Source organism: Macaca thibetana, chromosome 2, assembly GCF_024542745.1.
Source record: "Macaca thibetana thibetana isolate TM-01 chromosome 2, ASM2454274v1, whole genome shotgun sequence".
Classification (NCBI taxonomy): Eukaryota; Metazoa; Chordata; class Mammalia; order Primates; family Cercopithecidae; genus Macaca; species Macaca thibetana.
The window spans coordinates 45,280,458-45,297,012 of record NC_065579.1 but is presented as its reverse complement, the minus strand read 5'-3'; the positions used below and the strand labels follow the sequence as shown (position 1 = coordinate 45,297,012).

Genomic DNA, 16,555 nt, shown 5'->3' with positions numbered 1-16,555 from the left:
TTACCAACTCCAGCAATTGTGTAACGTCAGATCCCTGTAAACAAATCACTATACACACACATACATGTGTGCCTGCAAATATCCTAGTAGCTCTGTTTCTCTGTGACTGATACAATTCCTTTTTACTGCTGAATAAATTGTCATTGTATGGATGTACAATTTGCTGATCCAGTCACTAGTTAATGGACATTTGGTTGTTTTCAGTTTGACAGCATGAATACAGCTTCTAGAAATGTTCACATACAGGTCTTTGTTTTGGCAGATTATTTCAAAACATGGCACAGTAGTCCCCCCTTATCCACAGGGGATATGTTCCAAGACCCCAGTGGATACCTGAAACCACAGATACTTCTGAGCCCAACTGCTGTTAACTGGAACACGCTTCTGTTCATACCATCTACCCACAAATTTAATGCCTTTTCCATCTTAACTAAGCACTTCCCACACTGTGGCTGTAACTTTTGCAGTTTCAGGTGTAACAGCAAAATTAGCACAATTTTTTTTTCTTTTTCACAATTTCCCAGGCAAAAGATTCGTTCTTACTGTAGATGTTACCATATGTACATTTTTTCTCTTTCCTGAAGTTCCTTAAGTCAAGAGCTTTCACCTTTTCACTTAAAGGAAGCAGGCTACAGCTTCTCGTTGGCGTATTCAAATTGCCTGCATCACAACTCTTGCACTTTGGGGCCATTATAAAGTAAAATTAGGGTTACATATAAAGCAAGGGTTACACAAGCAGTGGGATGCCATGACAGTCGATCTGATAACAGAGAATGATGCTAAGTGATTAAGTGGTGGATAGTATATACTGTGTGAATATGCTGAACAAAGGGATGATTCATGCCCAGGCAGGATGGCATGAGATTTCATCATATGACTCAGAACAGTGAACAACTTAGAACTTAAGAATTGTCTGAGCATGGAGGCTCACATTTGTAATCCCAGCAATTTGGGAGGCTGAGGCAGGAGGATTGCTTGAGCCCAGAAGTTCGAGGCTGCAGTGAGCTATCATCGTGCCACTGCAGAGAGAGTATGGGCAAAGAGAGACCCTGTCTCTAAGAAATACACAAAACCTCAAGACTTATTTCTGGAATTTTTCATTCAATATTTTTGGACTATGATTGCCTATGGGTAACTGAAACCATGGAAAGTGAAACTGCAGATAAAGGGGGACTACTGTATATCTAAAGTTTTAAAAATTGGTAATACAATAGACAGACTCCATCCATTTATCATCTAATGTCAAATTTTATTCACCTTTTTTCTTACACGATGCTGTCATTCAAAATGTACCTCATAGGCAACTCAACTCATGCATACAGTAGGCACTCTATAAATGTTTTAATATTAGGTATTTTTTAGAATGACTAAAAATCCAGATGTAAAATCCCAATTGGGAAGTGCATAATCCCATTGTAGACAAAATATATAACTTTACAATAAACATTTTTATAAGAATTTGCCCCAAAGAGGGAACACTTAAAATTTAGAAATTAAACAATAAAAATGCAAAAGCAAGATGAAACACAATACTAACCTATTTAGACAATGATCCCTGGATCGGTGGTGCTTACAGACCAAGGGTTACCTGCACCCTGTGGCGTAAGACCATCTGACATTCAGTTAAGAAGAGAATTATATACTTAATACCCTCTTAACTGGAAATGCTGCAAGAATATATAATAGCCTATGAAAACATTTTAGCTACATTCCTTTATGTGAACACACAAAAATTTAAACACATATTTTATTCTTTAATTTTAAAAAACCAGTGATTTTCATCTTAAGCAGCAAGAATGATCCACAAATAAGTATGAAGTCACTTTTATAGAAGCTATGTTAAATTCTGGAAAGTACTTTGGGAGATAAGCTCAAGAACCTTAGTCCAAATATAAAACAAATCATTCCCAAATATAAAACAAATCATTCCATTAAACAGACTTCCTATGTTTTACAAAAACAAAACAGGTTGTGACTACCTGTGATCAAGTGTCTCCTATCTTAAAACTATAAACATTCACTCCAACTTGAAAAAAAATAGGACTATTATGATATGAAAAAATAATTCAACCAAATGTCGACAAGTAGCTACGCAAACTTATAAACATAATTGAATGCTCTAGCTAAAAAATAAAACATCTACTGACTATATTTTTCAAAAACTATATAATTCTATAAAAATTTAAATATGTGGACTAACTACATGAATACATGGAAATGTATATATAAAATATTAAGTGAAAAAAATGTTAAAAATATAAAGTGATTATAACCATGTAAAAGTAAATATATTACAATAACAAAAACTGAAGTGAATTTAAATTGAAAGACATAAATAGATTCAAATATTAGGGTTTTTTCTTTGTTGCTTAAGATTATAACAAAATACAAAAGAAAAAAATAGACTATTATTTTAGATAAAGTTATACTCCTAAACAATAAATACTGAACTATACGTGAACTCCTAAAACAGAGATATTTAAACCATAACTTCTATATTTCAAGTGTATCCTATGAAGGAGATCAGCCCACATTTGCCGATCTTCATTTTATAACTGCCCCTCTAAAACATAAAAAGAAAACATTTTAAAACACTAAGTGAGAAAACCAAGCAGCATGCTAACAAAATCTATCTACTTAATCTGTTTTGCTTTTGCAAAAAGCCACTAACAGAAGGTTTTAAAAAACTAATTCAATATACATACTTTACATAACATATTTATGCTATAAATATTTTAAAGAATGGCTTTTACATAATTATTTCAATATATATCTCATTAATTTCATTGCAAGTTATGCAATATAGTCTTTTGGATCTGTTATTGAAAATTTCTTCATGATTTAGAAAATGGTTAATTTCTTGGATAAAACATAGCATATTTAGAAGTCCGAAAGCCAAGTAAATCTCTTATTTCATTTCGGAATTTTGACAGATCTTGACGCAGTTCATTTAGATTTTCCACAGTTGCCTGATCTGTACTTTGCATTTTCTGTCTCATGGAAGTCAAGTAACGATGCACTAGGCAGCACATCACTTTTTGATAGTTTTCATCTCTCTTCTGTTTCAAATTTCTCCATTCCTTCAAAACAACAATATGATACTAAGGATATGCAGAAACAATATTTAAATGAGGTAGAGTTCAAAAATATATTCACAGACACAAACACATCTTTAAATGCTTTATTAGACTACAGTTTTGCTACTACATGGTATAATATTCAACACTTGTTTAAAACAAATATAGCCTGCATATTAGTTTAATAAATTTAATTTTATGCTTATCTTGATTGAAAAAAATTAGTCTTAGGAATCCTTAGTTTATAGCAGGGATTGGCAAACTACAACCCACAGGCCAAATATGGTCCATATCCTGACTTTACAGCCTGTGAGCTAAGAATAGATTTTACAGATGAACATTTATCATCAATTGATAATAACACTAATTTTAAACTCTAGTTAAGTGAAAATTTATCCCCTCCCAAAAGGAATTCCATTCTTTTCATTAGTAGATCTGTATTTAAAAAATTATTACTGTTATTGTTATATTTTGAATTTTATCCATAAAAGTTTTGTGAAAATTTGTTTTCTCTCTTATTGTATCACTGCTTACACAATATCTCTGATTTTGTCTCAGCCTGAAAAGTGTAAACTATTTACTATCTGGACCTTTACAGAAAAAATGTCCCAACCCCTGGTTTATAGTAACATATATTGAATTATTGATGTATTGAATGGCTTTCAAGAAGAACCAGAAAAATATGAGCTGATTCTAGTAGTCATTCTTTAGCTACAGTGACAGAATAGGTATTTCGAATATTTCCCATGTTTTAAAACTATGAGATGAAATTTTATATATTGGAGGAATCTGAAAAGTAAAAAAAAAATCTCAGTACTGTCTCTCATTCTTAATAATTATATGTATGTGTGTGTATACACACACACACACACACACACATACATATATTTGTTTGTTTCGAGGTGGAGTCTCGCTCTGTCACCCAGGCTGGAGTGCAGTAGCTTGATCCTGGCTCACTGCAACTTCCACCTCCTGGGTTCAAGTGAACCTACTGCCTTAGCCTCCTGAGTAGCTGGGACAACAGGCATGCACCACCACACCCAGCTAATTTTTGTGTTTTTAGTAGAGACAGGGTTTCACCATGTTGGCCAGGATGGTCTCGAACTCCTGACCTCAAGTGATGTGCTTGCCTCAGCCTCCCAAAGTGCTGGGATTACAAGCGTGAGCTACCGCGCCCAGCCCTCTCACTCTCAATAGTATTTATTGAATCCTTACTTTATGTTGGATGCAATGCCATACATTAGGGAACACAGCAGTGAAAAAAGTCAGTCACAGCCCCAGCCCTTAAGGAACTTGCATACTTCTGCTTTAAGAAATATCTGAGATTAGGAATTGTTAAAACTTTTATGTTGCCATTCAAGCTTCTAATTTCTTACCTTTAAACTGTTTTGCCGTTTGACCTTGCCTTTTGATGTATGAGAGCAAATCCACTTACTGAGGCTACTAATCATATAGCAGATAGTCTTTGGTGAAGGAATGATGTTGAAAGGTGGAGGTAACGTACATTTATCATCAAAGTAGCTAAGCCATAACTTCGCTCGAGCAAACTTCCATTCTTTGTCTTCATGATTCTATATAAAAGGCAAATTAAAAAGCAAAGTAGAATAGGAACACACACACAAATATGGGGGATGTTTCCACACCTTGTAGAAAAAATTTTGTTCAACATTTGCAATTATTATACATTACTTACATTTTAAAAATCTATAGTTAACTTTAAAATACTATTTTTCAATTCTTACAATCTTATCATCTTTGGCTGTCTTATCTATTGTATGCACTTAGTATGGTCTGAGGAGAATATAAAGTTTTTAAAAGAATGAACTTACTGCTATCAACTGAAAGCTTTTATGAAGCATTGCCACCAGCAGTTTGGTAAGCACAATCACAACCACCACATTGTATGTACCAACAATGACAGCTCCCACAAAGGACTGCAGTTCTTCTCCATAGCTAAATCTTGTGACAAAGATTGCCACATGCGCTAAGGAGAAAATATACCAGAACAAAGCAAAGCAGGTGCCAATGAACCTGTAAAGACAATTGCATTTCTGTTTAAAAGGCAATTAAAGAAATTAGCAAAAACGAATAATTTGTTTATATCAAAATTATTTAAATAAAACACTGATAATCCATGAACAATTCTTTATTTTAAAATGATGTTGATTTCCACAGTACAGATATGTCTTACTTTAAACAAAGAGACAGGCCCTAAGAAGATAAATTATTCATAACTCTTTAACCCCTTGCTGCCTTTCTGTCTGTTCTCAACAAGGCAGCCTATATGATTTGTTAATATCTAATTAGATTTTGTCACACCTCTGCTCAAAACCTTCAAATAACTCAATTTCAATAACTCAAAATCCTTACAAGGGCAAAAAGGTCCTACATGATCCCCATTACCTTTCTGACTTCATTTCCTACAACTCCCCCTCCAATTCAACACATTGCATCTACACTGCCTGCCTGGCATTTTCTTGAACATGCCAGTCATGCTCCTACCTCTGGACACTGGCCTTTGCTGTTCTCTCTCTCTGTAAATGCGCTTCCCCCAGAAATCTTCTTCATGGCTTGCTCCTTTACCAGTTTTAGATCCTCACATGAATGCTATCTCTTCTGGGGCATTCCTTAGCTCCTTAGCTAAAACTGAACTCTGACACACAGATGCTTTTTAGCTCATGCTTTATTTGTCTTTGTATCCCCGACCACTGTGTAACATAATAAGTATTTTACTCCTCTTTTTATTGCCTGTATCACCTCCCTAGAATGTTAAGCTTCATCAGGATAGTTTTGTTTACTAATGCTTCATTTGCTCAGCACTTAGAGCATTGTCTGGTATATAGTAAAGGCTACACTGACACTCATTAATCTTATTCTTTACATAAGATGACACACAAAATAACTAAAGAATAGTTGACACATAATAGGAACATGACAAATGTGTCCTTCCACACCCCTTCTCCATTGTTTTATTTAAAAATGAGGGGAGGTATTTTGTTTACCTCAAAACAGGGTGTTCAAATCCTTATGATACATTAGAGAAAAAAATGTTCATGAAGTTCTAATGATTCTCAATTCCAATGACCTCTTAAAAAGTGTTGAAGCTGTGAGTGTTTTTGGCTGTAACAATGACTGAGAGTTGCTACTGACATTTAATACCTGAAGGACAGAGATGCTGAACATCTTGCAATATATGGGACTGACAAAGAATTGCTCAAAATGCTAAGAGCACGCAAAATGCCAATAATTCCTCTGTTAAGATAGACTGCAGTAGGGAAGACAAGGTAATAACTTGGACCCACTGTTTAAGATTCTGTATGTAAAGATGACTATAGTGACTCATGAAAAATAAGTATTTATTAAAGTTTATGAACATTAATAAGGAATTTCTTAAAATTTGAAGTTCTATTTCTATAGATACTAATTCATATAGAAGATGGTTAAAAGACAAATATATTTACTAAAACATTTAAAAGACACTCACGAATGGAAGGTGTCATTGCTTTGCTGTTCACAGAAGATGCCTACACAGTCTTTCTGCTCCTTTGAAGTATATCCTTTATCATACAGTTGTGTCAGTCCAATTGTGAAAGAAAACAAAACAAGAAGAAACATCCCAAGAAATTTTCCAAAATCTTGTAACATCTGTCCCATTGAAATCTGTGGAATATATTACACAGGTATTCATTAAGATTATCAGAAAAACAAAATATTAAATATAAATGACCCAGCAACAAAAGGAAGACAAACACATAATCCACAGGCCACCCCTTCTATTGCGTCTGGTTGAGATAGACCAGCATTTTAAAAACATTGAAAATCCAGCTGCCTAACAAAAAGTCATTTTAATCATACCAACACTATCATTGTTTAGAAGGCATGTTCTTGAACCTGGATCAGGTTTTCAGAGGACATTGTTGCTATGGAGATAGAGGCAGAGATACGGAGATTTAAGAAAAGGCTGAATTTGCAAGGGATAAAAGGAAAATACCCTGCTCAAACTTAAAGAGAAATAAATGCTTATATTTACATAGCTTCTTAAATTTTACAAATATAAAATCATTATGGGGCAAAGTATTTCACCTGACTTTTGAAACCCGTTCCTAAAATCAGCATTTCCTCCTACGGGACTGCCCTAATTTCTTTTGCTGAGGTGACAGACTTTCTTTCACTTTGGGTCCATTTTAAGAAAATACTATGTGTGCAAGCCAAATGAGGGTGTCCAGTATTAGTAGTGAGTATGTTTTGTAGTTTAGACATGTATAGTGCATATAGAAGCTTTAATCCTAATTTCATTCTCCTTCAAAATTTAGATTAGGTACTTTTCATAAATTCTTAGTTTTTAAATTGGCATATAAATTTGGGGAATAATGTGATAGTACTTTTTTGACCCAGCAATTCTATCCCTAGAAATTTAACCAGTAGATAGAAGTACACAAAGATGCGTGTATATACAAGGATTTACACTGCAGCATTGTTAGAGGTAGCAAAAAAATTTTAGAAAATCCTCAATATTGTTTTTAGTTTTTAGTTTTTAATTTTTTTGGGGGGGGACTTTCCTGCAAAAACCAGAAAGCCTGCTAGACAAATTCTAAAAGAGCTATAACATTACTCAACATTGTTTTTAAAAAGAATGAAGAACATCTACATGTGCTAGCATACAAAGATGGCTGTAAGACAGTAAGTTCAAAAAGCAGGGTGTAAAACTGTATGTATATGTGGAACGGCTCCCATTTCTATTTTGTTAAAGGATAGACAAGATACATATTTTAATATAGATCTGATTTAATATGCATAGGAAATTTCTGGAAGTTTACATAAGAAATTGTTAACCATGTTTATGGAAGTATATATAACTAAGGGTATAGAAGGCAGACTTTTTTGTTTTTTTAAAGACAGAGACTCTGTTGCCCAGGCTTGAATGCAGTGGCGCGATCTTGACTTACTACAAACCTCTGCCTCCCAGGTTCAAGCGATTCTCCTACCTCAGCCTCCCAAGTAGCTGGGATTACAGATGCCTACCACCACGCCTGGCTAAGTTTTTGTATTTTTAGTAGAGATGGGGTTTCACTATGTTGGCCAGAATGGTCTCGAATTCCTGGCCTCAAGTGATCTGCCCACCTCAGCTTCCCAAAGTGTCGGGATTACAGGCGTGAGCCACCGTGCCTGGCCTCATTATTTTTGATATACAAAAATTAGTGTTTTGAAACAACCCTTCCTCAAATTTAATAGGTCAAATTTATATAATTAATTACATCAAAGTTCAAATAAAATTCCTAATTGGCCCAAGTCTGCCAGCATAGCACATCCCTGCTTTCAGTGATACAAAATGGTAGCCACAGGCAATTGGCCAGATGCTTCCAGCCCACTAAAGTGGACCAGCTATTTAAGCAGAAGAGGTGAGTTTAAATTCTTAGGCATGCCACAAGCTAGTAACCCAGACTCTGCCAGAGTGGAGAGATCCAATATGCCTGACTTGTGCTTTTGACTAGACCATGCGGTACTTTTCAAGGCCTATGCTTCCCTCACTTGGCCCCCTTATAAAATTCTGACACAAGAAGCGGGGGACATTTAGAATCAGAAAACTCAAAATATGTAAGAAGGAGAAGAAATGCATTTTCCTCTTAATTAATGACAGCTTTATTGGATCACCTTGAGAAAGAAAAGCATCCATTCAGATTGTGGTTGCTTAGAATAAAGCTATACCATCTCAGTAGAGAACTCAGTAGAGAACTCAATCCCTTATGACAATAAGAATACAGTAACTGCTTTCGATAACTACAGAAAAGATCACCTTGAGGAAAGTCTGGACACTGTAAGCTTACAGGTAAATCAGGTTTTCCAATAGTGACCATGTATGATATAATTTTAATTTTAAAACATGTAGTCAAAGTAGCTTTAATTTAACATGTTTTAAATAAATGTAATCGAGTTCAATATCAAGGTAAAAAATTCTGAATGAGAACACCACAAACTTCATGACTTGCTTAAATTTTAAATTTAAAAAGAAATTTTTAAGAGACAGAGTTTTACTCTGTTGTCCAGGCTGGAGTATGGTGGTGCAATCATGACTCACTATAGCCTTGACCTCCTAGGCTTGAGCCATCCTCCCCACTCAAGCCTCATGAGAAACTAGGCGCATACCACCATGCCCAGATAATTTTTAAAATTTTTTTGTAGACAAGGTCTTGCTGTTTTGCCCAGGCTGGTCTTGAACTCTTGGCCTCAAGCTATCCTCCCGCCTCAGCCTCCCAAAGTGCTGCAATTAGAAGTGTGTTCCACCATGCCTGGCCTGACTTGTTGTTTAATAGCATGATATTGGTTCTTATACAAGAAGAACTAAAAGTAGAACAGTGGATGCCACTTAGGTGAATACTGGCTTGAAGATACTAACCAAATATTCATGTGAGAGGCAAATATTAAAAACAGTAAATTTATTTTACACTGAGAGATTATAAGGTTTATGTATTTGTAAAAGTAATACTAATGCTTTCTCAAATATTTTTAAAAACTATTTGGCAGTTTAACTTGAGAAATATGAAAACTTGTGAAATGAAAAGAGAAAGGTAATTAAAATATTAATACTGAAATTTACATAGGAGTTAATACTAGTACACACAGAGGAAAAAATCCTTGCTAATCAGAAAAAGTGAAATTAAAGCAAACCACTAAATTAGCGTAACTTAAAAAAAGCACCAAATGCTATTAATGTAGTGAAACTATTTTTATACTGCTTGTGTTACAGAAAATTAACACACACTACTGTAAAAAAATAAAAATACTGAGGTGTCAGGTGGATCATATCTTTTGATCTGTTAATACTATTTTTGGAGACTTATCCTTAGAAATAACAGAGGCAAAAAGCCTCATACACACGAGTACTATGCAGAACAACAAAAACAACCTAAATCCCTCGTAAGGAAAAGGTTGCTATCATTAGGCTCATTAAATTACAAAAGTTGCTAACAAAAGAAAGCAATAATAATGACAATTTCTAGTCATTGTCTTTCCAAATCTCCCTCCAGAATAAAGCCATAATTATCTGTCCAAAAGTTCTATCTAAGCAAGCCACCCAGGCTCAAAAACCTCCTTTGCACATGTGGTATTAAAATTCCTGGCAAAGAGACCTTCAGTCTCTTCAGTGTCCAACCCAGCCTGTCTTTTTTAGCCTCATTTCCCCAACTCCAATCCACAGTCCAGCTATAAAGGATAGGCTGTCTTCTCCAAGCACACTGTGCTTTATGACTCCACACTTCTGCACGTTATCTCCCCCTTTGTCCTTTGCCAGGCAGGCTTCTCATCCCTTCAAGGCTCAGATCAAATGCCACCTCCTCTAAGGAGCCTTCCTGACTCTCTCCAGATACTTCCTCAGTCATGATTCCAAAGTAACTTTGTTATTGCTAAAACAGTCTTTTTGACTTCATACTAGTATTTATGTTATGTTTGTCTCCTCTAGCAGTCTTTAAGAGCAGGCACCATGTCTTAGTAAGCTCCAGAGCCTGGTGCATTAATTAAAATGTTGAATGATTCTTTACCATTTTCCTAGTTTCTTAATTAACTTAGTTAATTAACACCAAGTCCTGGTTCTAACACTGTGTGAGCTGGGCCTTAGTTTCCTGATCTATACAAGGGATACAGTCAAATGGTGCATCTGCATGTAATTTTTCAGCTTTAACCCAATCAATTTAACCAGTATCTCTGAGGGTAGGACTTGAGAATCTAGGTTGAACGTGCTCCCCAGGTGATTCTGCAGCCCCACCAGTTTGGGAACCTCTGGACTACATGACTCCTCGGTTTCTCTAACTATAATATACACCAAAAATGCAAAACACCTGAAATAGCTCTTTAATCATTAGAAGCAGCACCAACATGCCACTTATATTATACAGGCTACTAAATAAAACCTGATAATTATCCAGTAAAACCAAACAATTCACTAGAAATAAAATACACACTCATGTCTCAAGTACTAAGCTTTCCAAGTTTTCCTGTATTATTTTTCAGGTCTGCCATAGTTAACTAACTATAAAAGGAATGGAAAAAATGGACCTAAACATTTATGTAAAGCCCACCATGTGTCAAGTACTCTGGTATGCATCTTACATACACTGACCCATTTAATCCTCACAACAACGGATTAAGAAACTGAGGCTCACAGACACTGTAAACAGTAAGTGATGGAGCAAGATTTTGAACCAACCTGTCAGAATCCAAGGGGATGTTCATTCATTTGTAATATCAGTAGCTCTAATAATTAGACCAAACAGAAAAGCAAGACATTTAGATACAAGCACTTTCAAGTACCGTAAATGTTGAGGCCTAGGAATGCATGCACAGACCCTCAAGGGCTCCCCTGCTTTGGTCTGATTTGCTCGTCACCATCCCAGAACTAATCCTTGCCAGAGACTTCTGCTTTGGGGCTCCTCCTCAGAGAAACCTAATCAATGTAAGTGCTGCCTTTAAACTGTCTAGAATCACATGATGTGGCAGATTTCCCTAGGAAACATTTCAACCTCTGGGAAAGAAATGCACCTCCTATCCTAAATGAAGTAGGAAGGGGAGGAACTTTAGGGAAGAAAAGGGATTAATATTTGAGAAAATTCCCAAATAACATATTCCCCTCCAAAAAAAAAACCAATATTTTTTCCACTTAAGTTTCTCTAGATGTGAGGCCTGAAAGCATGAGGTCAAAAACAAGCTGAAGTGGGAGACTTGTTGCTTTTGTAAGGACTTGTTAGCATAGCACCAAAGAAAAGGTGGTGATGTTTTACAGTGGGAAGGGGAAGAAAGAAAGAGGAAGGGCAAACAGGTCCACTAGACTTTATGTCTGGGTCTTATCAAATATGACAATCATAATAAACTTTAGCTTTCTCTGGATTGATTTTGGATTTGACAGTCCCTTGGACAGCAGGAGTAAAACTCCTTGAAGGGTTGCTTTCTCTGAAGGCCTTGCCTCTTTCTCTTCTATCCTCCTCAACCCACTCCATCCTACACTTTAAATGTCAGATTCAGTTAGAACCCTCTCACTACTTAGTACCAGTAACTGCTCTCAAAATATAAGCATACCTCATTTCATTACACTTCACTTTGTGGTGGTCCACAAGATACTGTGTTGTTTGTGGCAACCCTGTTTTGAGTAAGTCTATGTGTGCCATTTTTCCAACAGTATGTGCTACAGATGGGTAAGAATCAGGGACCCACGCAGCAGAGTCTTGGAGCAGGAGGAACTGTTAATAATCACATCTTTTGTACTAAGCTACAAGAATAAAGACAGGAAGCATGTGGGACCTGAGAGAGGGCCCCACCCTGGGACCAGGTAAGGAAAAAAGGAAATAAGGAAAAAAGGGCAGAGTGCTGTGTGGTCATGGGTTGTTCTGTCTAAATTATCCAACTGTCAGTGTAAAAGGTTGTTTAATTCATTTGAAACATGTGACTTGAATAATTTTTAAAAAATCTGTAAATTATTAAAGCCTGCCCACAGAAGTTATTATACAATAAGAGTTAATGAGGGAATCATATTATTCTTTAATATTATACAACCTGCAGGGTGATTTAGTATAGTGATTAAGACCACTGGCTCTGGAGCCAAACCACCTAGGCTGGAATCCCAGTTCTGCTACTTACCAACCATGTGACCTTGCGCAAGTTACTTAATGTCTCTATGCCTCAGATTCTTCCTCTGTAAAATGGAAATAAAAGAGTCTGCCTCTTAGAATGGTTGTGAGGATTAAATGAGGTAATAAATGTGAATAAAGACTTTAGAACAGTATCTGGCACATAGTAAGGGCTCAATAAATGTCTGCTGTTATTACTACTGTTACCACAATTATGTATAGATTCTATCTTCATGTCTTTTTTTCTTTAAAATATAAAGCATTACTGATTTATGCCCAATCATGTTTCTTATATCTGCTGAAGTGGATTAGCTGGCATCCTTCATTAAAGCAAGAGAAGAAACAACAAAAGAATGCCTATCTATTTAGCTTTGTAGTTACCATTCCCTTTGGGTATATTTGTATTTTGTTCATTCTTCTGTTTAGATCCATATTCCCCTATGTTATTGTAGTCCTTCCACCTGAAGGACTTCTATTAATGTTCCTTGTAGTGCTGGTCTCCAGTGATGTATTCTTTTAGCTTTTGTGTGTCTGGAAAAGTCTACATTTTACCTTCATTTTTGAATGATACTTTGCGAGGTAGAGAATTCCAGGTTGACAGTTTTTTTTTTTCTTTCAGTGCTTTACAAATATCACTCCCCTGCCTCCTTGCTTGCATTGTTTCTGACAAGAAATCTACTGTCATCCTTACCTTTCTTTTTCTGTATATGATGACCTGTTATTCTCTGTTTGCTTTGAAGATTTTTTCTTTATCGCTGATTTTCAGCAGTGATATACTGAATATGATGTCCCTTGGTGTGATTTTCCTCATGTTTCTTGTGTTTGGAGGTTTATTGAACTTCTTGGATCTGTGGGTTTGTAGTTTTCTTCAAATTTGGAAAATGTCTGCTATTATTTTTTCAAAAATTTTTTTGGTCTCTCCTTTTTTCAGGGATTCCAGTTACATTAGTGTTAATATTAGGCTGCCTGAAGTTGTACCAAAGTTCACAGATACTCTTTTCACTTTTAAAAATTCTTTCTTCTCCATTTTATTTTGAATAGTTTCTATTGTTACCTATTCAAGTTTACTAATGTGTTTTTCTGCAATGTCTAATCTGTCATTAATCACATCCAGTGCATGTTTCATGTCACAGTGAAATTTTCGTCTCTGAAAGTTTAATTTTTTTTTTTTTTTTTTTTTTTTTTTTTTACATCTTCCATGTCTCTACTAAACTTTAAACTTTTTGTATGTATAGAACACAATAATAATAACTGTTGAAGAGTCCTTATCCGATAATTCTAACATCCGTGTTGCTTTTGGATAGGTTTTGATGAACACATTTAAGTTACTTGGAAAAAATTTAATCCTTTCACATCTTGCTTTTAATATTTGTTCGCTGAAACCAGAGCAGTGTGTAGGCTAGAGATAAGTATTGAGGCAAGACCCTTCTAAGTACTCTACCCAATGATCAGTGTATTAAACAGGCATTCTCCTCTACGTGAGCTCTAAGTACTGTTTCCACTAATCCTGTCGGATGAGATGGTTCTTTCCCTGCCCCAGGTAGTGTCCTCACATGCATATGCTAATCAGTACTCTGCTGAATACTCAAGGGAGACAACTGCAGATCTACAGAATTTTCTTTCTGTGCTGCTGTGTCCTCTCCAGTACCCTTCCTGCAAACTCTAGTCTTTTGGGTCTCACCGGCCTCTCATATCAGTCTCCTAAATCCAGATTTCTGCCAGGCTCTGACTGCAATGACCCACTCTGCACAATAGCCTAAAAATTCTCACAAAGCAGTAAGCTAGAGTAATCTTTGTTTCTTGTTTCTTTGAGATCACTGTTGTTTATTGCCTTCTGTCTAGTTTCTTATAAGCTGTTCTTTCATATATTTTGTTCTTTTTTCCTTTTTGATTGCTTTAGGTAGAAGGGTAAATCCAATCCTTATTACTCCGTGTCGGCTGGAAACAGAAGTCAGAAATTGACTCTTCATTCCTAAACAATATTATACTTTCTCCTTTTTAACCCTTTAGAGGGGTCCATAAAGAAATTTGTAGTATAGAAACCTAGTTCTGTCATCCATTTTCAGTTAAAAAAAAAAAAAAACAATCAATGTGCATGTAAAAACACTGTAGACTCTTGATTAAAGCATTCATAGATGATATTAGTGACAAAAATAAATCAAAAGAACAGATAGTTTAAGCCAGCATTTCTATGGCTTACTATGTTTTGGAAAAATACAGAGACTTGCACATATTTCATGAAAAACAGGTATGAGGTTAAATGACTTTAGGTAATGATGATTTGAATAAGGCTAAACAAATTTCTTTCTTTCTCAGAGGCTTTAATGTGATAACATGCACTGTCAATTCCCAAAAGAGGTATACAGTATGCAGTGTATCCCAAACTTACTTAATTCAGAGCATCTCACAGGACTTGGTTAAGAAAGAGCCACACTTCAGGAAACACTGTTGCTGGATGACAGCACAAGCCTAATCAAATCAGGTTTTTCCTATATATTTTATTTTCATATCCCTGTTTGGAGAAGGTAATTATGCCTTTTATTTAAAATATCACCTTTAAAAATATGACACAATCTAAATTGTTAGTAAATTTTGAATTAAGGAAAAATGAATATTGTTCAGATTTTCAGAATTAATAAGCTATAGTATTACATAGAGCTAGCAGAGTTGACCCCACCTTCTGAAAACAACCAGTTACGAAACTCTGTGGGGTAAATGCAACCAATTGTGAGTCTTGTCTTTGGTGCAAAGTGACTGAAAATTTAGTCTTGAATTCTCATACATAATCATACTACTTTGGACAAATCATATCCCATCTCAAAAGCTCAATTTCTTTAACTATAAAGTATTATAAAATATAAAGCTGAACTACATAGCCTCTATAAATTTTTAAGCTCTAAGTATGCTACTTTCCAACTTATTACATTTAATATTTACTAAACAAAAGTGAAGGTATTCTTTTAAATATAGCTTATTCAAAATCATCAAATATGATTATTTTTGTTTGCACAGGTCCTCCTTTATACTTATAACCTAAAATATTTAAAACTTTAAATGTGAGATTCATTTTGACAAAAAGCAGATTTTTATGTTACTCTACTGTCTGAAGTGTAATTATATTTTAAACATATCTATGTCTATGGAGTGGGGGGAGGAGGCTAATGGATCACAGCGTAATAAACTTGGAATACCTGAAAGCAAAGGATTATCACTGAGCCAGAAGCAAAGCAGATAAACATGCTGTGTCCTTCTAATTGCTACTTATTCTCAAAAGCAAAGTTTAGCTTTAATATCATGAGAGAACAGTATTCCAGTGGACAAGTAGAAAGATGTAACAATAATGACATCTAACAAATGTTCTTTAAGAAATTTTAATTATTTACCTGTAATGGACCCAAGATAGAGCTGGTTGTATACATAAAAAAGAGACGAAGATAACTTAGAACATTTGCAAATGCAAAAAGCCCTTCTGCCACCAGTGTAGGATGGAATGCATCCCAATCCTTCCGATCAGCAAAATCATGAAACTAAGGTTAGGAAGAAAAAGCCAAAGGTAAATAAGCTCTCTCAATTTAGGAAAATAAAAGCAAGTATTCTGACTGTTGAAAGAAAGCCATTTTAATTTTGTCTTCTTATAGGGGGATCTCCACTTACATTTTATAGGGTTCTTCTTTTTAAATAGAAATAATATTTTAATGAAATAAAAGATTATTATGTATGTGAGGCATTATCACTCTATATGAAGAGGTTTTTCCATAAACTCTTAAATTCTAGAAAATTAAGTATTTTTTAAATGATCATTAAACTTTTTATCAATGAAATGTTGGCTAGTTTTCTTAAATTTCACAACACAAACGTTAAGTA

At 35.1% G+C, this 16,555-nt stretch overlaps 1 protein-coding gene and 1 non-coding gene across 5 annotated transcripts in view; both read right to left on the bottom strand.

Annotated features, from left to right (window-relative positions):
• Window positions 1–1,228: 1,228 nt before the first annotated feature.
• The window catches only part of TRPC1 (transient receptor potential cation channel subfamily C member 1), an 80,866-nt gene continuing 65,539 nt past the window's right edge, over window positions 1,229–16,555 (bottom strand). For all 4 annotated transcript variants that reach the window (XM_050778146.1, XM_050778147.1, XM_050778145.1 and 1 more), the window contains 5 exons: window positions 16,075–16,218; window positions 6,562–6,737; window positions 4,907–5,108; window positions 4,454–4,648; window positions 1,229–3,080 (listed from right to left, as the gene is read on the bottom strand). In XM_050778146.1, the coding sequence (XP_050634103.1) occupies window positions 2,853–3,080; window positions 4,454–4,648; window positions 4,907–5,108; window positions 6,562–6,737; window positions 16,075–16,218 (945 nt within the window). In that variant the 3' untranslated portion in view covers window positions 1,229–2,852. The remainder of the gene's footprint in view (window positions 3,081–4,453; window positions 4,649–4,906; window positions 5,109–6,561; window positions 6,738–16,074; window positions 16,219–16,555) is intronic.
• LOC126949476 (U7 small nuclear RNA) lies at window positions 7,627–7,688 on the bottom strand. Its single transcript, XR_007723762.1, has one exon. It is a non-coding gene; the product is annotated as a U7 small nuclear RNA (small nuclear RNA).